This window comes from Cucumis melo, chromosome 12 (genome assembly GCF_025177605.1).
Source record: "Cucumis melo cultivar AY chromosome 12, USDA_Cmelo_AY_1.0, whole genome shotgun sequence".
NCBI lineage: Eukaryota > Viridiplantae > Streptophyta > Magnoliopsida > Cucurbitales > Cucurbitaceae > Cucumis > Cucumis melo.
In genome coordinates this window covers 12,000,322-12,026,577 of record NC_066868.1, presented here as the reverse complement: position 1 = coordinate 12,026,577, position 26,256 = coordinate 12,000,322, and the positions used below count along the sequence as shown (strand labels likewise).

At 33.9% G+C, this 26,256-nt stretch overlaps 1 protein-coding gene across 1 annotated transcript; it reads left to right on the top strand.

Moving 5' to 3' along the window:
- The first annotated feature begins 16,065 nt into the window (after positions 1 to 16,065).
- On the top strand, positions 16,066 to 19,159 carry LOC103500186 (zinc finger protein WIP3). Its single transcript, XM_008463407.3, has 2 exons — positions 16,066 to 16,828; positions 18,161 to 19,159. Exons 1-2 carry the CDS (start codon positions 16,277 to 16,279, stop codon positions 18,584 to 18,586), a joined length of 978 nt encoding a protein of 325 aa, XP_008461629.2. The 5' UTR covers positions 16,066 to 16,276; the 3' UTR covers positions 18,587 to 19,159.
- Positions 19,160 to 26,256: the final 7,097 nt, after the last annotated feature.

Here is a 26,256-nt window from a genome sequence, read left to right as displayed (position 1 = left end):
GGGAGAGTTTTAGTGAAAATTAATTTATAAATGCATCAACAATGACTTATTAAAGTTTATTTTTATATAACTAGTTCGATGTTCGGTTCTACAATTTCAAAAGTTATTTTAATTAGGATTGTTATTTTTGTTGAACAAGATGATTGTTGATCAAATTTTAGTTAGGGATAAACTCACATGACTGTCAAATGACACCAACAATTGAGTTTTGTAATTTGAAGACAGAAACTAAAAAACAAAGTACAGAGGCTCTGATGCCTAAGTGAGAGAATTATAAAATAAAGAAGTTGAAATCTCAAGTTACCTCATAATGGAGCTATATATTGAGAAATACTTACGGTGGATTTAATATATAAGTTTCCTAATTCCAAATAAGATAAAGTTATCTAACAAATTGAATGGACAAGACATGTCTAATGGAGAAGGTGGGCCCGACCTCCATCGAGCGTCTTCCTTGGGCTATATATAGGGCTTCAAGTGTTACTTTTGGCCAGGTATGCATAAAATATGTCTTGTTGGGCATTTGGCAAGAATCGTTCTTGGCCACCGACTTGGGCTTGGCACAAGCCAATCCCCTTTTCTAGCCCCACTCCGATGTTTAATTGTCTCTTTTGGCTCGTATCATGCTTTCTTTACAACTTTATTATTTCAAAATGTCAATTGTACCATTCGATCCAAAATCGCCCAATAATACTAGCCCTTTTCTTAAGTTGGGTTGTGAGGTTTGATATGACTTGAGAGTATACTATTTGATCCAAAATCATCTATAACTTTCTTGAGAGTTGAGGTGGCAATTTTGTCGAAAAGATTAAAATTGATTCCATTAAGATTTGTGCACCATTTTAGGAAAGACGAAACTTTATTTCTTAAGAGGGGCAGTGGCAATCTTATTAGAAAGAAATCAATTCTTTTAAGATTATGCACCATTTTGAAAAAGATGAAAAATTGATTTCTCAAAAGGTGAAGCGGCAATCTTCTAGGAAAATGAAAATCGATTCTCTTAAGATTTGTGTACCATCTCCAGAAAGATTAGAAGTAAAATTTGAGACTTAGAAGTAAAATTTGTGTACCATCATCCTTTTGTTGAACAAATGCCAACTAAAAGAGAAATTTAGTTGTTGTTGGCCTCTGTCTCAGTCGTCTTGTTGTTCGCCTCAATTTTTGCCTTCTTGCGGTCAATCTCGACCTTTGAAGCTCCCTAGCCTCATGTTCAGCTTTGCCTTTGAGATTTTTTGCATTCATCTAATGGAGAAACATAGCACAATCTCTTTTTTCATGAAATATTTGGTTTATAGAATATAAAATATTCCTTTGGGTATCAATTACAAACATTTTATGGAAAATCTAATATTTATTAAAATAATGAAGAAATGCACCATGTTTTGGAATGAAAATAATAAATTATAAATAATGAAATTTAAACAAAAGACAAAATCTATTTATGATAATGTTGCTTCGGCCTCAACCTCGGTTGCACCAATCTTACCCTTGGCAACCTGTGTTTGAATATCTTCTTTCAATTAGGTGCATTCTTTATAATTTGTAGAAATATAAGTCATCATAACCTTTTATATAGAATAATGAAGCAATATTTCAAAAACATAAAATGATAACGTGTAGAAAATCATGTGAAAATAAGAACTGTCCCATATGTGAACTGCAAAAGATAAAATGCCCGCTTATCATGGTTTGTAGAATCGAAATGAAGAAGTTGTCGTAGGAAATTAATGCTCGTGTCAACTAACCAGACGATAAATGAAAAGATACCAAGCCATACAAATTGCTAGAAGACAAACAAGTTGGTGGGAAAGGTAGCAAAAAAGGATCACGTGACATTCGGAATGACGCAAATTGGAAGAAGAGGAAGATTTTAGTACGTGCTCAGAAAGTGAGAAGAATTTATGGAAATTTAGAAGCCATGTACAAATGCGCCAAGCAAATTCCCATAGATGTATAGTTCATTCTTCATTTTGCATGTATGTGTCACTGTGTGGTAGAACGAAAGAATCACCATTGTCATCTCTAACCTTCCTTCTTTTTATATCTTTAGGTGAGAGCTTACAGTAAGAGTGGTAAGGAAAATTTCATATCTCATATCTCAACCTTGTATAACAAACATCCATGGAGCCAAAGAATACAGGAGATTGCACTTTACGGACTCATTTCTTATTCTGGTCATTTGTAATTTTTCTTTTACTCACATTTATATTATATATGAACTTCATAGTCGAAAGTGTCATACCGATCTAGGAGCCCTTCCTTACTAGACCTGAATAGTGACTTGAAGCCAACCAAAATCACTCTCCTTCTAATGATACCTATCAACCCTATATAACTGAACTTAAACAATCGCTACAAGAAGTGGGGAGACTCCTGACGCATAAAAACGTCGGTGAAAGTGATAAAGACGTCAGAAAAGGAATTTTCGACGTAGAAAGGAACGTCTGAAAGACCGTTGGAAGAAACGCATCGGGAGATTGATTCTCGATGCGTCACCAACAAGGCGCAAAAATAGTCTTCTCCCGACGTTGTCTTTATCGACGTCTTCGATGCGTTGTCAATAAGTCATTCTCGACATCCACAGTTTCGATGTAAGCTATGCATCGAAAATAACTACTCCCGATGTTTTTATATTCGACGTCGTCCATGCGTCGAGAATAACTATCCCCGACGTGACATTTGCACCATATTCTCGATGTTTGTATTGCATCAGGAAATAATTTAAATATGTAATTTTTATTTTTTTTTCCTGAAACATTCGCATTTGTTTTCGATTCAATTAAAGAAAGTTTAAAATAAATTAGTAAATTACGAAATACAAACACAAATTCAACCAAAAATTCAATGTTCATAATATAAAGAAGTTCAAACAATGTAACAACCAACGTTCATAATAGAAATAAAAAATATTTCTCGTTAAAAACAAAAGTACAAAGAAAGTCGTACTTCATAACGTACGTCTCCTAATAACCTTATTTGCCATCCTACACCATGGGTTCTACAATGATACAAAAGTGGCTAAGTTTAGTACATATATATGCATATCATCATTGTATACTGTCATTTTAAGAACTTAAGAATAATGGAAACATATATATGTCCCGTAAAGCTAAGGATCATGTGGTGGTCCTTGTTGTGCCCGAGTCTTGTCTTCTATGAGCTTTCGTATTTGTTCCACTTCTGAAACTAACGCTTCGTGATTTCTTGTCTGTTCTTCCATCCTTTACATAGCTTGATCAAGCTTAGCCTATACTTAAAGCTCTACTGTGGACTGCGGACATGACGTCGTGGAACTACTCGCACTAGTCGTCTTGTGGGCCTTGAGCTTGGGTCCCCAACCAAGGTCTTTTAAGTATTTCGGTCGTCTATCCAATACCGTCTTGCATATCTCATCCCTAGAGAGTGGCTGACTATCCTCTAGGTAAGCTGGGACTGGAGTTCTAGCATTTGATACTGCAACAAGTTTAGAAACTATCTTAGTAAGTAAAAAAACAAATATTATATATTAAAGAAGACAAATAAGAGCAGAAGTATTGCTTGGGTAACTTACATGCGCATCCTCCGTAGCCTGGGACACGAACGTCCCATCTCGAACATGTGTTTGTCGGAAAAAATTTACACGATCGATCGACTCCCTTCTTTGCTTAGCGAGCTCGCTCTGTTGTTGTAAAAACGACTTTGACCCGCTGATATGATTGTAAGGCTGCTTTTGTCTAGCAACCTTGTTTGTTTATGATTGCTCCTATATGAAAACAATTATATTGTTTATTTCTTGTACATATTAAAAGTTGAATCATAATTAACCATGACAAAAGGTTCAGTTGCTCTCCTGGAGTACACGACTCATATAGTGGTCACAAAGATAGTGTCAATCCTCATCACGTCCCACCAATAGGTGTGGTGGGTTAGCACGAGCCTCCTCAGGTTGCTGTACTTTTTGAAGTGCATGTGACAGTCCCCCTAAAACTCTTTAAAGGTGCTGAGCATCTGATGCTCAACGAACTTATTCATTGCTTGATCATTGAAATCAAGCACAAAAAATCGCTACATATTATAAAAACAACACATTAGCTTGGTTAACTTAAATATGTTTCAAATGAAAACATAAATGTGTAATGGACTTACCTGAAGGTCGCCCTTGACGACCTCGATGTATTCTCTGCCTACGTTTGCTCACTTAAGGAAGAGGGTGGAAAATGTTTTTCGCACACACACGCCTATCACCTGGCTTAAGCGAATAATGTGTGGAAAAATAGGCTTCTCCGTGCCAGGGGTGGTTGTCATTGGAATCTGTCCATTGGCTGCAACATAGCGCTCCAACTCTAAGAGTCGAGATTGTGCATGTCTCCTAAGAGTTGGAGTCACAGATGGTTGAGAAGTACCTACTGAATAAATTATAAGAACATATAATGTTAGAAAAAAACTTGAAATAATCCTAAGTTAATATGTATACCATTATTAGACTGACCTGTAAAAAAGTTATACTTACGCACCTTGAAAGTCCATAACTCTTTTCGTTCCTCAATCAATGGTTGGAAATAACATTGATTTCCCTACCAGGAGATCTAAGATCGGGTATGAGCAGTAACATGAATAAATTTGTCTCTTTCATGCATTTTCATGGTGGAAAATTGTAAAGAAGTAACACAACAGGACACATATTGTACGAGGTACTCATTTGAGAAAATGGGTTAAATTCATCTGAAGCAAACCCCAAATGCATGTTCCGCGGATCACAAGCAAAATCAGGAAAGTCATAATCAAAGTGCTTCCATCCCTCTACATCAGCTGGATGTCTTAACACATCATCTGTTTCAATACGTTTATCCTTATTCCATCTAATGTCAGTAGACCGTTCCTACGATACAAACAAGCATTATAATCTCGGTAGCAAAGGAAAGTGACACAATACCTTATATGGAATTTTTTTCCTCTGTTATGATTAACCTTATATCGAGTCTTACCACATGTAGGACAATGTTGCAAATGAGCAAACTCTTTCTAGTACAATACACAGTCATACTTGCACGTGTGAATAGTCTTGTATTCCAAGCCCATGTCACGAAGTTTTCGTTTGGCTTCATAAAATGAACTAGGGATAGTATTACTACACATTAGAAACACTGCTATTAAGAGTTCTAAGAACGTGTCAAACGAATTGTTACTCCAACCATTTAGAACCTTTTCATACATCAACTTAACCAAAAAATTCAAAGAAGAAAATTCAGCACAACCAGGGTACAACTCATTACGTGTTTCATTCAATAAGTCCTAAAATATGTTTGTTGTATCTTCATCTATATCTATCCCAATATTCCTTGACATTTGATCTTTCAAACGACCCTTCTCTGTTTCCTCTTGCTCTTTAATCGGGGCTTGTAAATCATTCAGATACCAAACATATCATCTTCTTCATCAAACTGCCTACTACTAGTTCCTTCATAAAAAAGGTTACTACTAGTTCATTCCTCAAAGTTTTTTGTACTTCTAAAGCTTAATGACTCTCCATAATACATCCATTCTCTGTAGTAAGGGGATATTCCAATAACCAGTAGATGTCGTTCCACACCTTCTAGAGAGTTCCAATTTAAGTTCATACATCTTTTGCATGGACACCTTATTTTCGTCTGTAGGCATCGACGTGAAACTTGGCAAATTCTAAAAATTGGGTCACTCCCTCTTTATACTCAAGGAAAAACGTATTCCTAAGTTTCATTCAACCCTTATCCATCATTTTAAGTCCCTAAAACATAAATAGGTTTGATTAGAAACCTATTCATCTCCTCTCACATCCTAAACTTACTCCCCTGAATATACAATCTCTCAAAATTTTCACCAAAACTAACTTCAAACTACAGAGGCTACCATAACTGCAGGATAACCAGCACTACCTAATTATTAACCACAAACAACTTCAATCTTCGCATCATACCCACCCCTTCCAGCAACTCTACCTTACAAGTTATCCTACTACCACCACTACAAACCCTAAAAAATACAAACAAGTTCAAAACAAAAAAGGCTACCATAACTGCAGGATAGCCATCGCAAATCAATAACAAAGTTATTCAAAACTACTAAGAAATAAACTATTAGAATTGAACTAAAAGCTACCATAACTACAGGATAGCCAAAACGAATCCTAACACATATTACAAGATTTTTAACACAATAATAGCCATCGCCTCCCCTCCCCCCTCAAATTTTCAACCCTAATCCCTCAAATTTTCAATTCAAACCCCCCACCCTCTTCGAAATTTAAATTTAAACCCCCCCCCAGTTCAAATTTTCAATTCAACTCCCCCTTCAAATTTTCAATTCAACCCCCTTTAAAATTTCAATTCAACCCCCCTTCAAAATTCCAATTCAACTCTCCCCCTTCAAAATTTCAATTCTAACCCCCCTTTAATAAAATTGCAATTCAACCCTCCCCCGTCAAAATTTCAATTCACCCCCCTCTAATTTTCAACCCATCCCCTTCAAAAATTCAATTAAACCCCTCTCCCCCTCTTCAAATTCAACCCACACATTCAAAATTTCAATTCTCTAAATAATTTTTTTAAATACCCCCCTCCTTTAACCCACATTCAAAATTCCAACTTCAAAAACCAAAATCGATTCCTAAACAATATCCTAAAACTAAATCATCATCAAAATCCTAAAACTAATTTTAAAAAACAAAAACCTAAACTATTTAATCAAACCTAACCTAAACTAACATTTTTAAAGATTTAAGATTTTAAACTTACCTCAAATAGGGATGTGCGGTGGCAGATGGCGGAAGAGGCACAATGGCAAGTTTAAGACAACGAAGGCTGAAAGTTTTTCTTCTCTTCGTTTCGCCAGTCGAACTGATCTCCTCTTTCTCTTTCGTTTCGGTTATGTGTTTCACATAACTTAAACATCTATTTTATAGGGGAACTCCCAACACAGCACGAAAACGCCGGGAGCTCCCTTTACTCTTGATGTCATTCTCAACGAATCACTAATGGTGCCAGGATCTCCCATTACTCCTGATGCCATTTTCGACGAACCATCTTTCCCGATGCAATCTTTCCCGACGCAACACGAAGGTGTCGGCAAGGGTACGTCGGGAAAAGGGTAAATTAATTTTAAAAAACGAACTATTCCCGACGCCGTGAACAGTGCGTCGGGAGCGGCGTCGGGAATAGGGGTTTTTCCCGACGCCGCATGAAACGTCGGGAAAAGCGTTTAATGAGCATCGGGAATTCCGCTTTTCCCGACGCCATGTCACTGCGTCGGGAAACCGAAACCGAGAGGGGAAATTAAGAAAGGAGAAGAAGTCGTCGCGATTTTCGTCACCCTTTTGCCGCCGTCCCTCGCCGCCCTCCCTCGCCGTTGTCCCTCGCCGCCGTCTGCCACTTTAGGTAAGTGGAATATGAAAATTTATTTAGTTTAAGTTTATGTTTTAGGGTTTTTTTTTATGATAATTAGTTTAGGATTTTCTTTTGGAATAGATTTTTGTTTGTTAAATGTATTTTTGTATAGAGTGTGTGTAATTTGTGGTTGAATTGAAATTGAAATTTGAAATTTGAATGGTTTAGGATTTTTGTTTTAGAAAATTGAATTGAGGGGGGATTTTATAGTTAAATGAAATCTAGAGGTTCACGCTTATGTTCGCTCGATCTAGAGATCTTTACGCCCAGAAAGAGTAAAGAACCATGACCTTACTAGTTTGCCGATGTAGTCGCTTGTGTTCTTCTTCGCCCCTCTCGGACCGGACCCCTATGAAAGTCGACCTTACGAGAAAAATGGATTTTCTCCGCAGTCCTTCGAAGTAAATAAATCCAGTTCGCATCTAATTTCAAGCCCAACGGCATACCCAATCGATCGAACTCAAACTTCGAAGATGCGAGGAAGTCAATGGAGTAGAAGGATAGGGATAGATGCGAGGGAGAATGAAATTTTGCGCGCGAAGCTATGTTGTTTTGTCGTTGGGTGTAAACAATATAGCTGATCCAATTGTCATTCCCAAATTCAATTCCATTACAATCTTCATCAGCATAACGTTATCTTTCGAGCTTCATATCTCCATCAATACTAACTCAATTTACACATATAACCACTTGATTTGATGCGTTTTTTTACGATCTTTACATCTATAATCATAACCATAGCATTTTATTAGCGTATCTTGACCTTGAATTCCCTTCAAAATTTCGTAAAACCAAGTCAAAACTTTGAAAGACCATAACTTTGAGCATAGTTGTCCAAAGGCAGCTTGTCCGCCTTTCATCCTCAAAAACGTTCATTTTGGCCCCCAAATTGGATTACACAATGTTTTTCACCAACGTTTCATGGTTTTGAAGTTTGAAACTACCATCTCCAAGTTCCTCTATTGTGCTAATTTTTTTATCTTCTTTCTTTTATATGTAGAAACAATACAAGGACATGTAGTCAACTTATTCGTATTATTAATTTTAATTCTATTTTTTAATTTGTGTTTGTATATTTATTAATTTATTTTAATTTAATCCAAAACGTCGCAAAATTTTTTTGAGCAATCTGAACATCATTGTGAATGTTTGAGCAAAATATTATAAGGAAAAAAGTAAAAATAAAATATTTTAAAAAAATATAAAAAAGATTTCCCGACGTTCATTACGTCGGGAAAAAAACGTCGGAAAAGAGGTTTTCCCGATGCCGTGTTGGTACGACGTCGGGAAAGCCTCTCGCGACGCATTTCTCCCGACGTTCTTCCCGATGCCGTTTTGTACGTCGGGATATCCTTTCCCGACGTACTTTGTATTTTCGCCGACGTATTTGTGCGTCGGGAGTACCCCCATCTCTTGTAGTGTTCGTATTCGCACATCATCGACGAAATCCCTGAATCGGCGTCCGACCGTCTGCAGCCGACGTCTCTCTCTCTCTCTCTTCGTCTCCGCCACCGCCGGCGGTTTCTCCCTCCTCATCTCGTGTTCCCGACGCAGACAGAACACCGAGGGGAGCTGCTCTTTTCCACCGTCGTTGTCGGGTGGAGAAAGGATTTGAACCCGAGCCGTGAATCGAAGCCGACCCGAGCCGTGAATTCCAATCTAATCCGTGATTCAAGCCGCAAGCTGAGTTGAGCTGAGCCGCGAGCCGAGTCAAGTCGAGTTGAGCTGAGACGTGAGCCGAGCCACGAGCCGAGTCAAGCCGAGTTGAGCCGAGCCGTGCGCCGAGCCGCGAGCCGAGTTGAGCTAAGTCGTGAGCCGAGTCAAGTCGAGTTGAGCCATGAGCCGCGAGTCAGCCGAGCCGAGCCAAGGGTAAGCCGAGCCAAGCCGAGCCGAGTCACCTAAGCTTTCCTTCCTCCACTTCAGGTCACAGTGAGTCTTCGGTAAGGATTATTTTGGTAATTTACCTAATGTTGCTATAACCATTTCGAGTTTGAATATTGGAGTAAGACTTGGTCCTACCTTTCGTTCCTTGAAGGTATTAGGGAGTTGACGCTCAAATTCTCGGGTTTCGTGGCAGGCTTATTTGGAGATAGCTTTCCTTTCCTCGGGTAAGTCAACGGGTGTTGCTTAGGACCATTTAAAATGACTTCTACTAGTATCGTCATTTAAAATCCTTGCGTTTTCGTTTAGGTGGATCCGTTGAGCGTGGACTCGATCGGGGGGCACAACCAAGTATCAGGTAAGGGATTTTCTACTACTGGACCTCGGGTCGAGGCTGGAAACGTAGTAATCCACAGGAGATTACACGTTAGTAACTGTACTGAATAAATGGATGTATGTTTGACTTTTAAGTATCGGTGTCATGCTCTTGTCTGATGTAAAGGTAATGTGACTGCTAGTGGTAGCTAGTGTGCCATCGGGTGTAAGGAGTTGTTTACGAATAGACACCGATGTCCGGAGGTTCTGTATATTGTAGTTAGGTTAATGGGCCACGTTATGGACTGGAATTGGATGTCGATGGACTTTAAAGTCTTAAGGTTAGGTATGTGGTAGTTTATTGTCTGGATTTTGATCATGGAGTTATGTCGTGGAAGGATTGTGAGTCCGATTCTGATTTGACTAGTTGACTGGATCTAAGGAATATCACAATGGTGTGTGAATTAGAAACGCTTATAGCAACTGAGGATGTAGTTGTTTAGATCTATACTATCTGACTGGCGAAGCCTATGGAAAATTTGTAATATGACTATTGTCGGAGTATGACTGTTGTAGACAGTTTAGTATGGACTGAGGGGTAACGGTTAGCTTCATCTATGGGGTAGTGTACCTTATGGATAGGTGTATCCTTCGGGATCACTTGACTGATACGTGTATCCTTCGGGATCACTAGACTGATATGTGCATCCTTCGGGATCACAAGACTGATATGTGCATCCTTCAGGATCACAAGACTGATAGGTGCATCCTTCGGGATCACTAGACTGATACGTGCACCCTTCGGGGTCACGAGACTGATGTGTGCGTTTACGGAACCACTAGACTGTTTATGTAGGGTACCCCTGAATAGGAAGTTAACTGTTGTTCCCTAACGGGCCCAATAGTGGGTCCCTTACTGGGTATATTTTATACTCACCCTTTCTCTTCTTTAACTTTTCAGGTAAGGGTACAGCGAGGGGCAGACCGACGAGAGGCAGGAAGGATGCGTGAAGGCCATATGGACGCGTCTGGTTTTCTTTATGCTTCCGCTGATGTATTTTGTTAGAATATTTGGTTTTGTGATTTTGAGTTTGATGACTTGAGTATTGTATTTGAAACTCTCGTGACTGTGATTTAAAATAGGGCTCGAAACTGCTTTTGTAATATTTCTAACGTTTTTAATGAATCGTAACCGGTCCTTTATGAGTTTTTGTGTTTTGTGGTCGAGTCTTAGTATTGAGTAGTGACCTCAGCTGAGTCCGGAATGTTGGGTCGTTACAAAAATATTGGTAGAGATATTGTTGTAAGTAAAGATGTTTGGCTAGTTGAGGAGAGAGATGTTATGATTTAATTGGGAAAAAGAAAGAAAAATTAATTAAAAGGAGAGCAAAAAGGGAAATTTGGTGAGATTTGGAGGAGGAGAGAGAAGATTGCGTTGTTTGAAAATTCAATAAGGAAAAGGAAAGGGGAATTTAGTATTGGTTTAATTGGTGTTTAAATAAGAAATAGAGACCCGTGCACCATAAAGACCCATCATCTTTTTCAAAAAAAAGGAGCAAACCCTAATAAATTTTTTTTTGGAAACCCTAACTGTCACCGCCATCACTGACGATCGAAGCCCGCCGCACCGCCGAGCTTCAGCCGTCACGCGCGGATCTCAACCGGTCTCCAAGCCACTCACGTGGAGCCTCGTCGGTCCGTCGTCCACCCAAGCGCCTCCGTCCTCGCTCCAGTTGTCGCGTTTGAGTCGAGGTCTACAAAGCCGGAATCGCCCAGCCGCTCGCTGCTGTTTCAGTCGCACAGCCGAGCAGCGCCGCCTACCCAACCGAGTAGTCCCGAGCGATACGCACGCCGACCCGCGACCGCAGCCGATCAGCGTTCCCGACCCGAACAACCGCGCCGCGCCTTCGACCCGGAACTCGACCCGCGCGCCCGCGTCTTCTTCACCGCGTGTGGACGACCCGACCTGCGTCTCATCTCTACGACCCAAGTCGCTCCTCTCCACGTCGAGCTGCACGCGCGTCGCGCCTGCATCGCTAGCCGAGTCGCACGCCCGCGTGAGCCGCGAGGGCCCCTGTCGAGCAGCGCCTTCTGCCGCAAGCCGAGCCGATTCCTGCTTTCTAGCCGAGCCGATTCGCCTATATTTGAGCTGTCAGCCTGCTCCGGTCCTTTGCACCTATTTTGGTAAGTTGATTGGGTTTTTGGCACACTCAGCAAGGACATAAATTTTTGAACCTAAATAAACTATTTGGATTAAACTTATTTACTTCTCTTAAAAAAGGCAGCTTGGACCAATTGATTTGTAGAGTGAAAGACTCCTCCAGTTAAGGACCACCTTGTTGTAACCACGACCTCGGGTGAGTATTCTAACTGAATTCTTACGTCCTTGGTCATTTAATGCTCAAGTTATGAAGACTGGTGTTTTCTAACCATTTAGGACACCGCGACTTGGAAAGCGCATTTTCTTACTGTTAGGACTCATTGAGCAAATCTTCAGGTAAGAGATTCCTACTACTAGCTCTACAACTAGAATCACGAGATCGCATACCTTCTTAGTTATGCACATTGAGGACTAGACTGTGTAGCGATATGTGAATTAATGAGGATATGATGTGACTGATGATGTAATTTGATATGATGACATGGTATAACGTGATGACGTGGCTTGTTATGACTTTATGTTTTGACATTGTGATGAGACGTGATATGATGATTAACCGTGATATGATTACGTGATGATGCTATGCTATATGTATGATGTGGTTAAGGTGCATGTTAGCTTACCCTATTAGAGTCGTACCTGCATGGGTGTCCTTCGAGATCACCACCTATTTAGGACTCTGTAGTCCGACGGGACCGCCAGTCTAGCATTGATATATATATATAATTCGAGCGATTCGACGGGATCCTCACAGCCCAATTATCTTAGCGCTTCCTCCGGGTACGCTACAGGCTAGATTGTCCTAGGTGTTCCTTTGGGTCACCGAAGACCAGATTTTGTTCATACGGGATCACATGTTGCACGTGTTCGGGAACGTGCCAATTCTTGGATACCATTTTCAGGACTCTAATCGAAAGTTAACAAGCACCTAGTGGGACTAGTAGTGGGTCCCTTACTGAGTATTTTATACTCACTCTTTCCATTTCATACTTTTCAGGTAGGGGCAGGGGTAAGGGCAAGGGCAAGCTGGCGAGCGACCAGAAGTGACCGTGGCGAGCCATAAGGATCTCTGCTTCCGCTTTACATCCGAGTTTAAACTTTGAGTGTTTGAATTTTTATTATTCTTTATTTGTTATTTCGTTTCTTTAAAATTAGATAGGGCCCGAGTTAGGATTTTAATATTTGTTTACGTTTTGCACATTACTCTTGATTTGGTTTTTAAATAAATAAAATTTTGAGGTCTTGTTCGTTTTAGCCAAACTTCATAACTTTATTTGTGTTAGTTACATTTAGTAATGGCTTCGACTTAGTATAAGGAGTTGGGTCGTTACACCCTATACATCAACAAAAGGAAACACTACCCCAAAGAAAATATACCACACTCAAATTTACCTAAAAAATAACTATCCTTCTAATTTTTTTTCTCGGGAAACTTACATACATATAACAAAACACTAAACTATTTACGGTTCGTGTAACAAAGCCCATAAAGTTAGCCATTTTTTAAATATTTCAGGTTTGCTCTTCCATATTTCTTCTCTTCCTCGCGATGAAATCGTCTTCCTCTTGCGATTTCTTTCATCGTCTTCCTCTACGATTTCTTTCATCGTCTTTCTTCTTTTTCTCTTTTTTTTTGCGATTTTTTTTCCATCGTCTTTCTTATTTTTCAATTATTTTTTTACGTTGTTAAATCTTTCCATCGTCTTTCTTCTTTTCTCGCTGTGATTTCTTTCCATCGTCTTTTTTTTAATGATTTTGCGATTTCTTTCAATCGTCTTTCTTCTTTTTTTATTCTTTTTTATGTCGTTTAATATTTTCATGCATCATCTTTCTTCTTTTCTGATTCTTTTTTACGTCATTTAATCTTTTCATCGTCTTTCTTCTTTTCCTTTCTTTTTTTATGTCGTTTAAATTTGGATAACTAAATCTAAACGTCTGTATACAAAAAAATAGCAGAATCTAAAAAATCGTGAATAAAAAATCTTAAAAAAATTATTTAGATTGAAGTAGCCAAATCTAAACGATCGTGTAAAAAAAATAAATCATCGGTAGATAAATCTAAATGATCGTGTACCAAAAGAATTAAAAAATCGTTTAGCCAAATCTAGACGATCGTGTAGACAAATCTAAACGACCGTATAAAAAAATAAACGATCGTGTAGCAAAAGAATTTTAAAAAATCGTTTAACCAAATCTAAACGATCATGTACCAAGTTTTGAAAAAAAAAAATCGTTTAGATTTGGGTTCTCAAATCTAAATGATCAAATCTAAACAATTGTTTAACCAAACTAAACGATCGTTTAACAAAATTAAACGATAGAATTGAAAAAATAAATTGTAGCCATATCTAAATGATCGTGTACCAAACAATAGCCAAATCTAAACGATCACAAATATATTACGCACGAGTTGTTGACGGCGTAGTTGACGAGGCATTTTTGGTATTTTACACGGTGGGCCTCTAGGCATTTTCTGTTTTCGGAGTTGTTCTATACAATGTAAATACTTTGTCATTTTTTTATATTTTTGAAAAGACCCCTTGTTTCTCTCTAATTAAAACAAGTTCCTTAAAATTTATCCTAATTAAAACAAGTTCCACCCATTGTATGAAGAAGCCAAAAACCCTTCCAATTCCAACTTCAAACACAGACTATAACAATGAAAGAGTAACAAATTTTGAGGAGCAAAGAGAAAGCACATGCAATGTAAAACGTTTAGAAATGGAGAAAAAAAATCTCAGATTTTTAGGAGAAATCAAATGAAATCCCAAAGAAGATCAAATCCCTTAAACCTTGAGAATTTGAAGCTTGATCATAAGATGGGTAAACACAGAAGAAAAAAGAATGGAAGAAGAAGAGAAGATTAAGCTAAGGAACTACTGAAAATGACACAAAATCACAGTCGAAAGTAAATCACGCTACTCATACGCGAATCATAACTCTCTCTTGGAGTGGTGGATTCTATTAGATAAGAGATAGAGTCCTCCAAAACTCTTTTTGGGTCTGCCTTCCTTCGATCTATTTGGCTTTTTCCTTGATTCTTGTTCATCGGTAATTCATATAATGGGGATAGCTTTTGATTTCTTTAGGACCGATGGCGAAAAGAAAAAAGAAGATAAATTGGAGCTTTCATTCGATGCGAACAAAAAAAATTACACGGAGAAAGGAGAGGGAAGGAAAGAGGGGGAATGGTGAACAGTGAAGTGTTGAGGAGGAAGTGATGAATAGGGAAACGGTGGAGTGATGAACAGGGAAATGAGGTAATGAGAAGGATTACAATAACTCTAATCCTTGTTTTTCCTCAATCAGCGAGCCAAACATGGAGTGGGCTATTATAGCCCACTCCACCCACTCCAATCCTTGAGCCAAACAGGCTCTAATAGGTTGGTTTGGACAATTTTCCTATATTTAACAATCTTTTCTTATATAAGATTATTAATGCTTCTTTTTTAAAGTTTAAAAGTATTTTTACAACAATGTATTAACTTTTTTTTTGTTTATATATTTACGGTAAATATATTATTTGACTTGTTTTCATATTCAAAGATATTTTTAAAACTTTTGAATGTTCAAGTGTTTTTTTCTTTTTGAAACAAAACATAAATTGGTTCTATCTAAAACTAAGTGTGAGAGTAGTTCTGAACACGCATTTAGGGTTTATCTAACTTGTTTTCAAGTTTGATGGGTATTTACGAAACTTTTGAAAGTTCAAATATATTTTTGAAACAAAACATTGACGTTTTTTAATTATCCAAAACTAAATGTGAGAGTAGTTTTGACACTTTTTAACCTTTAAGCTATTTTTGAAATTTTGGTATGTTTAAGTGTATTTTTTGACTTGAAGTGCAAAGTTGGAGGGGTATATTTTTTTTTTATAATTTGGTCGTTTAAAAACTATTACTGCCCATTGCAATTTTCATAAATAAAACCATATATATATAGTATAATAATTTAAATTCAAAATAACCTAAGAAGGATTGCAAAAATTATAAATATAACTTTCGTCCTTTTCTTTTAGGTATTGACTGAGAATATATAATGCTCCTCCACTTCTTGCTTCTCCAAGTTTGGCGTAATTGGTAACACTTAAAAGAAAAAATTGTGACATGTGGGTCAAATTTTCACAAGATTCATATTTGAAAGAAAAATCAGCAAACCAAATACACATAGTTTATTATGAAAAGAGAGAAAAAAGAGGGTAAACGACGTGTAGTTTACATTATCAACAGTTGCCCTCAAGACTCTAAACTCTTGGATTCTTAATTCTTCCCTTTTATTAAGAGTCTTTCATTTCATTGCATGTCGTTTTTTTTCCGAACCCCACCATTTACTATCTCCCCTTTTTCTTTTATACATCAAATGACCACAGAAAAAAAAAAAAAAAAAAAAAAAGACAAACCAAAAAGACCTTTTGTTCATCATTTGAATATCAATCCTTTATAAAGCTTAAGTTTTTTTCTTTTTTGCTCTTTTTTGTTTTCAACATATGAAGATGAGATCTTTATGTTAACCCTTTGAAGATATGGGTTTGAGAAATCACATGGCAGAAGAAAACATCTTTTGTCTTCAATCCCCAACTTTCATAGAATGGCTTAAACCACACAACCCTTCTTCTTCCTCTCCGACCTCCATTTCTCTTTCTTGCTCGTCTTCGTGCTCCTCTGATCGAGATTTGATCTCTCAGACGAGTGTCCAATGTGTTCCCGGGCGATGCCTCCCTTTGTTCACGGAGACGGAGGCCTTCGCGAAGAAGGACGAAGAAGAAACTCGAGCTGAAGATGGTGAAAGAAAATATATGGATGTCAAAGAGGAGGATGAAGATATGGAGAAAGTTGAAGTGGGTTTGCACATTGGGCTTCCAAATGTTGGTGATGTCTCTAATGTTTTTGGTGATGAGAAGAACATGAATGTTTGTGTAAAGAAAGAAGAAATCAACAGCTTGAAGAAAAGCTTCTCTAATTTTAATACTCAAGGAAGGTTTTGGATCCCAACACAAGCTCAAATCCTTGTTGGTCCTATGCAATTTGCTTGCGCTATCTGCAATAAATCATTTAATAGATACAATAACATGCAGGTAAAGTAATTTAATTATCATTAAACTTTTGTCTCTAGTTATGTTTTATTATACATGGCTTATTATATATATATATATATATATATATATATGTATATATCCTTACTAATTAATCTCTTTCAAAAATTAAAACCCTTGATTTAGAACCTCCTTCTAATTTCTATGGTTAAGATTAGAAATTTGAATTCATATACCCTCTCAAAGAAAATTTAACTTTGAATATGTTTGAGCCTTTAACTAAGACACGGCTTGGATCTAAATTTAAAATTTTTTAAGATGGTGTTCATTTTCATGTTTTCTATGTTAAAGTCAATTTTTAAAAATTTTGTTGAAAAACTATATTTTCTTAGTTTCAAAATTTAGCTTTGATTTTGAAAATATTCTAAAATGTACTCACGAAAATAGAAATAAATTAAAAAAAAAAAAACAAACTATTACGAAATGAGCCAAAATTCTTTATTTACAAGTTTTTCAATGTAATTAATTTGGTTAAATGTCTATCCAAATTTCCTTTTTTTTTTTTTTTATTAAAAACAAAGTTGTTGTTTGAAATGTTCTTCTAAATATACAGTTCTATCATTGAAGAATTTAGGCTATTTTGAACTAATGCTAAGCTAATGATATCTCCTTTTCTCTTTATGACTTTGCAACCAAGGGGACCCCGTTAATGTTGCTAAAAACCAAGCTTTCTCGTGAGGACACAGGAGAGAAAAGAAACTACTTTCTTAAAACTCATCGTGTTTAGTGAAAGAAAAAGCTAAGCCATACAAAAATTAAATTAAATCAAAGTCAATAATTAAGGCCCCTTTGATTACAAGAATTTGTCTTTCTTTTATGTTCTTCAAATTTAGGTTGCTATCATCCATTGATATATATATAGTTTTCACATATCTTAAAAAATGTTTGAATTTGTAGTCAATTTTTAATTAAGAAAATTAGTTATTTCAATTTGTTAGAGTTAGGCTCATGAAAATTGTAATTGTTTTCATCCAAAAAGAACATATACAAATGGATTGATAGACAAAATTTGGTGTGAGTTTCGAAAAACTTTGATAGAATATAAATAAAAAGGTAAAATGTAATATTTAAAATCGTAATTTTCATAACCAAAAACCAAACAAAATTATGGATATCAAACTAGGCCTAAAAATTTTAATAATCGAAACTTTAAAGTCTCATTTTACCTTGACTTCTATTATGAGTTTGTAACGTAAGTTCAATTCCCCATCTCATATGCAGTGTAATTTCGATTTTTAAAAAAAAAAGAAAAGAAAAGAAAAAGAAAAACACTTACCTCCACATATACGTATGATAATATACTTATACTTGTAGATGCACATGTGGGGGCATGGATCTGAGTACAGAAAAGGGCCAGAATCTCTAAGAGGAACACAACCAGCAGCAATGCTAAGGCTTCCATGTTATTGCTGTGCTCAAGGCTGCAAGAACAACATTAACCATCCAAGAGCCAAGCCATTGAAGGACTTCAGAACCCTTCAAACTCATTACAAAAGAAAACACGGTTGTAAGCCATTTATGTGTAGAAAATGTGGCAAATCTTTGGCTGTTAAAGGAGATTGGAGAACCCATGAAAAGAATTGTGGTAAGCTATGGTATTGCTGCTGTGGCTCAGATTTCAAACACAAAAGATCTCTAAAAGATCATATTAGATCCTTTGGTAAAGGCCATTCACCTTGCTCCTCTCTTGATGATGAATGTCTCACTGGTTCAGATGATCAAGAAGATCATTTCTCTTAAACTATGTGTTGGTAATTTCCGTTATTAGGGTTTCTTTCTTATCCATGATCTCATGCAACATCTTGAATTATCTTGTGCTCAGTAACAAAACATTCTCCAATTGATGGGTTGTGCGAGGAGGAATTATTTGGGAGATTGGAACAATGTGGCTTGCATCATCCATGAGTGTTGGAATGAGAGACATCTGCATTGTGACAGTTACATTGAATAGTTTTTTCTGAAAAGCTCGAGAGGGAACGATTTGTTACAGAGCACTGTGATATAATTTCTTTTTCTTTTTATTTCTTTCTACCATGGTTTAGGGTTTTCTAATAAGATGCATGGGATTGCCACAAGTGATGAAGTAGGTGAATTTTCTTCTTTTGAGAGGGTGTTAGGTTTTATTGTCTCTCTTTCGTGGAGGAAATTTGTCAGCTTCATTGCTTATTGTATAGTGGCAATCTTTCATATATGAAGGTTGAAAGACTCTATCTCTCTCTTTTTTGTTACTAATTTCACTATCCCTTTCCTCTTTCGAAGAACTTTTATGAAGAATTTCAAAGTATAATTATTTATATTAAATGCTTTTATGAATCTTTTGGTAGGTTGCACTTTATTATTGATATCACTGCATATTTTGTGGGAACCATACAAATCTATTTGATATTATTGCATTGGGATTAGATCTTTCTTTTTGTATGCTCTTGTTTAAACTGAGAAAGATTGCTTCTATATTTTGATATCATGTTGCAAATTAAACTTTTAATAAACTATGTGTGTCTATATATTGAAAGGTACTCATGAGCTATGGCTCCCTCGGAAGAGGATCATATTCTCCAAGTAATTAGTACACGTGAATATTATTAAATAACACGACAATTCGATTCCAAAACTAGTTGTAATAAAATGTTCATTTGATTTTCATTGGTTTTGATACCGTACTAGTTAATATTGAGTTTCATGAACAATCAATTGGTAAGGAGAGAAGTAGATTATTTATCTTTTAAACATTGTGATGTTTTTAGTTTTCTAGTGTGAAAATTTGTGGACAAAATGGTGTCTCTTTGAGTTCACCATTATTTGAATTGAAGGTCAGTGTAAGCTTCATTGGCTATGATGTCATTGATAAATCATCAATCAACCTAAAAGCAGCCAATGAGTCATGATAATTATAATTTTATCACTCACTTCGAAATGTTGATTATATAATGAAAATAAAAAAAAATGATAAACTTCCTTAATCATATATTTTATTTTCTATTTTAATAACTTTTTTTAGTACAACAGGAAATAAGAGAATTTGAGCCATAAAGCTTTCATGATTTCTTGTATGAGCATATCACTTTGACTATTATAGTAATAATTTCTACCATATAAGTGGTTTTGTTTTAATGGTATACTAGTATGACACGAATCCTTTCCTATTTAGGTGTATAGTTTATGTTTATTGTTAAAACATAACTTGTAATATGATAGATTTTATTTCTTTTCTCTTTTGTAGAATATTTTAATATTTTGTTTAAGAAGATTGAACAAAAAAGAAGGCATACATCCTACCATTCCACTATTTTGAAAGGACAAACAAACAAACATTTAAGAGCTAAAATAAAACAAATTCAAAGAAAAAAAAACAAACAAAAGATAAATTTACAAATAATAGAAATCAAAAGAGGGTTAATAACCGTTTATTTAGAAAGATTGTGTAAATCTTGGAGATAGTAATACATATATTTGTTAAGTACTTCATTTCTTATTGTCAACAAGAAGATGGGAAAGTCAAAAAGAGAGTCCAACTTGGTGGCTTTCACCAAATCACCCCACCAATACAAATCAACGGCTTAATTGAAGTATCACATCCCATTAATTTTGCGCGTAAAATAATAATAATTATTCAAATACCATTTTACTCCCTCCCAATTTTAGTTTTCTACTTTTAATTATCTAATTCTAAAACATTCCACATTTCAATAAATCTTCAATTTACTTTTCACTCTTAAATTCACTTTTTACATTTTTACTATAAATTCTAAAAATATATTCCTACATTGTATTTTTCTTTTCTTTTCTTTTCTTTTCTTTTTTTTTTATGAAAATAAGTATTATAATTTAACAAATTTTAGTAAAAAATTTACTTTTAACCACTAAATTTATCGTGATTGAAAATAAAAAAAAATTTTGAAGTACAATGATATTAAAAAATTGTGTAAGCAAATGATTATATTGAATTGAATCTAAAACAAAGTGGTTTGTGTTTCCTGTTAGTTATTTATGTGAAAAAGCAAAATTTCAGAAAGAAGCTTTTGGGAAAGGCAAAAACAAAAGACTATCATTATCCCTTCAACAAAATTTAGAGAGAGAAAGAGGGAAATGTGAATATGTTGGAGTTAGGCTTGACCAATTTTATTTTATTTTTTGAAGAAATTAAAAAGAAAGAAAAAAGTGAAGAAAAATAGTAAGATATGTTTAAAATTTTCTTGAAGATAATGGACCTCCACCAAGTTTTGTCGGGAAATAAAATCTTTTATTATTATATTTTTTATGAATTACTATTGTTGTTATTTTCCCCTTTTTTCCTTCAAAGAGATTGAACAACCACCACCTTTGGCTTCCCATACATTATTATTATTTTTGGCTTTTAATTGCTATCATTATAATATAAAGTATAAACTAACCTTATAGAGGTAGGTTCACCCTACTACAACTTAAATTCTCACTTACTGCTAAATCATACTTCTTCATTGATAGCGATTTCTTTTTTTCTTTTTTCTTTTTTTTAAAAAAAAGAGTATAGATTTTTTAATATAATTTTCACATAGAAAAATATTTAAATTCTTTGTTAATTTTAAAATCAAAAGGCTATATATATATTGAGTTAGTTCTCAAAAGTTCGCAAGAATTTCCAAAATAGTTTTTGGAAGTATATAATTATCCTGCGAACTTAGTTTTTGAAAAGTATATAATTAAATAAGAAACCTAGAACTATGGTCGATAATTTTAAAAAGTAAATAATTATTTCAAAGAATTTTTTATAAATATAACAAACCACTAAAATATTTACGGACCGTGTAACAAAATTAAAAAAGTTAATTAGTTTTTAAACAATTTAGATTTGTCTTTTTTCTTTTTTCACTACGATTTCTTTCTATCGTTTTTCTTCTTTTCTTTTATTTTTTTTATCCGTTTGTCCTTCTGTCTTTTTTCTCCTCTTTGCTGCAATTTCTTTTTATTGTCTTTCTTCTTTGCCTCTTTTTTTTTCGTGACAATTTCTTTCCATCGTCTTTCTTCTTTTCCTTTTTATTTTTACGTCGTTTAGATTTGAATCCAAATCTAAACGATCGTGTACAAAAAATAGTCAAATCTAAAGGATCGTGTATAAAAATATTGAAGAAAATCGTTTAGATTGAAATAACGAAATCTAAACGATTGTATAAAAAAAAATAAAGGATCGTATAGACAAATCTAAACGATCGTATACCAAATGTAACGCCCCAAAAATTAAGATAATTTATTGGGCGTTATTTTGAATCCATTTAATGAGAATTATTTGATTTAGGTGGGAATTGAAATTAATTAAATATTTCTTGGATGAATATTTAATTAATTAGAGGTTTTGGCATGTGGTGTTTGTTAAGTTTTTGTTTAAATGGTAGGTTAAGAAGATTAAGTAAAGTTGTGGATTTTTAGTGTTGTTGAAGTTGAATTTAATTAAATAATTATGGATGTTATTTAATTAAATTGTGGGGTGGAAAGTTTGTTGGAGATTCAATAATTATATGTATATGTGGAAATATATATATAATTATTATGTTAAAGGAAAAGATAATTATATTTGTTGAAATATAATTATTTAAGGAAAAGAGAGTTGTATTTTGGGGAAAGAATATTTATTAAAGGAGAAAAAGTAAAATAATTATATTTTGGGAAAATATAATTATTTGTAAAAGGATAATTAATTACTTTGGAGAAAGATAAACAATAATTAATTATTGTGGAAGATAATTAATTATTTTGGAGAAAGATAAATAATAATTAATTATGGTGGAAGATAATTAATTATTTTGGAGAAAGATAAATAATAATTAATTATTGTAGAAGATAATTAATTATTTTGGAAGAAAGGTAAATAATAATTAATTATTGTGGATGATAATTAATTATTCTGCAGAAAGATAAATCTTGATTATGGAGTGAAGTTGTTATGGTTGGTTTAAGACAATTCATGTTGTGGAAGTTATAAGTGATTTATTGGAAAAGATTTGATTGATTAAATTAATTGAGGACTTAAGTTAATTTGAGATTTTGGAGGGAAAAGTTAGTTTTGGTGGAATTGTAATTAATTGAGTACATATATATGGATATATATATTTAATTAATAATATGGAAAAGTGAAGTTAATTATATGATGGAATATAATTATATTTGTTTGGAAAAGAAGATAATCCATAAGGAGAGAGATGGTTGATTTGATTGGACAAAAAAGATATATATTTATTTGCAAGAGAGAATAATGGTTTAAATAAATATATATTTATTGTAGATTTTGGTGAGAGAAAAATAATAATAATAAAGAAGTATTATTATTATTACTAATAGTTATAAATGCCTAAGATTAAGGCATTGATTTAGGAAAGATAATGGGAATAAAGATATATGTATATTTTTGGTATTATATATATATCCTAAAAGGAAAAGGAAAAGAAAATAATAATAATAAATATTATTGTTATTATATATATCCTAAAAGGAAAAGGAAAAGGAAATAATAATTATTATTATTATTGTTATTATTTGGGTCTATAAATAGATTGGAATGCTTAAGTTGGAAAATAAAGGAAAAAGAAAAAGGTTCTTCATCTTCTTCTCTAAGATAACCCTCTGCTGTCGCCGCCTCAGTTGAAGTTAAGATTGGTCTCTTTGGAAGCTTGAGGATTTAAAGTGATGAATTTTTCATCAAGGATAAGAGGATTTTTCAACCTCCATCTGAGTAACCTTGGTAAGCTAATGAAATTAAATTAATATTTTATTAATTTAATTTTGGATCTATTTGAGGTTTCTTTAAAGGTTCAATTGGCTAAACTTTTTAAGATTTAAATCTTGGATTTTTCCCAATCAAGGTTGAATTGGTTTCAACCCCTTTTTTTTAGAAAGTTAATTAATTTGGGAGAATTTTTGGATGTTAGCCAATTGCTAATTTCATTAGTTAAGATACTAAGTGTTCCTTTTATGATTAGGATCAAATTAATTGGAGAATTTTACTGTCAACTAGGGAGTACCTTTGTTTGGCTAAAATCTCCAGGTAAGAGATTCTCCTACTAGACCTTCGAACTGAATTCAAGAGACCGCATGTAATTATGATTATGCATTGATGGTAGCTAAAATGCATAATTTGATGATAATGATTATACCGAGATTATGATGATAGTTGATAATGATTATACCGAGATTATGCCATCAATGCATAATCATAATTACATGCGGTCTCTTGAATTCAGTTCGAAGGTCTAGTAGGAGAATCTCTTACCTGGAGATTTTAGCCAAACAAAGGTACTCCCTAGTTGACAGTAAAATTCTCCAATTAATTTGATCCTAATCATAAAAGGAACACTTAGTATCTTAACTAATGAAATTAGCAATTGGCTAACATCCAAAAATTCTCCCAAATTAATTAACTTTCTAAAAAAAAGGGGTTGAAACCAATTCAACCTTGATTGGGAAAAATCCAAGATTTAAATCTTAAAAAGTTTAGCCAATTGAACCTTTAAAGAAACCTCAAATAGATCCAAAATTAAATTAATAAAATATTAATTTAATTTCATTAGCTTACCAAGGTTACTCAGATGGAGGTTGAAAAATCCTCTTATCCTTGATGAAAAATTCATCACTTTAAATCCTCAAGCTTCCAAAGAGACCAATCTTAACTTCAACTGAGGCGGCGACAGCAGAGGGTTATCTTAGAGAAGAAGATGAAGAACCTTTTTCTTTTTCCTTTATTTTCCAACTTAAGCATTCCAATCTATTTATAGACCCAAATAATAACAATAATAATAATAATTATTATTTCCTTTTCCTTTTCCTTTTAGGATATATATAATAACAATAATATTTATTATTATTATTTTCTTTTCCTTTTCCTTTTAGGATATATATATAATACCAAAAATATACATATATCTTTATTCCCATTATCTTTCCTAAATCAATGCCTTAATCTTAGGCATTTATAACTATTAGTAATAATAATAATACTTCTTTATTATTATTATTTTTCTCTCACCAAAATCTACAATAAATATATATTTATTTAAACCATTATTCTCTCTTGCAAATAAATATATATCTTTTTTGTCCAATCAAATCAACCATCTCTCTCCTTATGGATTATCTTCTTTTCCAAACAAATATAATTATATTCCATCATATAATTAACTTCACTTTTCCATATTATTAATTAAATATATATATCCATATATATGTACTCAATTAATTACAATTCCACCAAAACTAACTTTTCCCTCCAAAATCTCAAATTAACTTAAGTCCTCAATTAATTTAATCAATCAAATCTTTTCCAATAAATCACTTATAACTTCCACAACATGAATTGTCTTAAACCAACCATAACAACTTCACTCCATAATCAAGATTTATCTTTCTGCAGAATAATTAATTATCATCCACAATAATTAATTATTATTTACCTTTCTTCCAAAATAATTAATTATCTTCTACAATAATTAATTATTATTTATCTTTCTCCAAAATAATTAATTATCTTCCACCATAATTAATTATTATTTATCTTTCTCCAAAATAATTAATTATCTTCCACAATAATTAATTATTGTTTATCTTTCTCCAAAGTAATTAATTATCCTTTTACAAATAATTATATTTTCCCAAAATATAATTATTTTACTTTTTCTCCTTTAATAAATATTCTTTCCCCAAAATACAACTCTCTTTTCCTTAAATAATTATATTTCAACAAATATAATTATCTTTTCCTTTAACATAATAATTATATATATATTTCCACATATACATATAATTATTGAATCTCCAACAAACTTTCCACCCCACAATTTAATTAAATAACATCCATAATTATTTAATTAAATTCAACTTCAACAACACTAAAAATCCACAACTTTACTTAATCTTCTTAACCTACCATTTAAACAAAAACTTAACAAACACCACATGCCAAAACCTCTAATTAATTAAATATTCATCCAAGAAATATTTAATTAATTTCAATTCCCACCTAAATCAAATAATTCTCATTAAATGGATTCAAAATAACGCCCAATAAATTATCTTAATTTTTGGGGCGTTACAATCTTCCCTCCTTTAACAACTTTCGTCCTCGAAAGTTCTAATCTTTGAACAACTTGGGATACTTGGCTCTCACGTCTTAATTAATAACAAATTCTACCAAATTCCAAAATCTTTAATTAAATATACATACCCATGTATATACATTTAATTAATCCAACACAAAGCAACCGAATATATTCCTTAACTTTGAAGTCCACTTAATATAATACCCATAATAAGTTCCTTACATTTATGGGGTGTTACACCAAAAGAATAAAAAAAAACGTTTAGCCAAATCAAAACGATCGTGTATCAAAAGAATCTTGAAAAAACGTGTTTAGCCAAATCTAAACGATCGTGTACCAAATTTTGAA

Excerpts from the sequence above, each read along its gene's own strand:
- LOC103500186 (XM_008463407.3), top strand. The coding sequence starts at position 16,277 with ATGGGTTTGAGAAATCACATGGCAGAAGAAAACATCTTTTGTCTTCAA. Across the intron at positions 16,829-18,160 it reads ATAGATACAATAACATGCAG|ATGCACATGTGGGGGCATGG; the intron begins GTAAAGTAATTT and ends TTATACTTGTAG.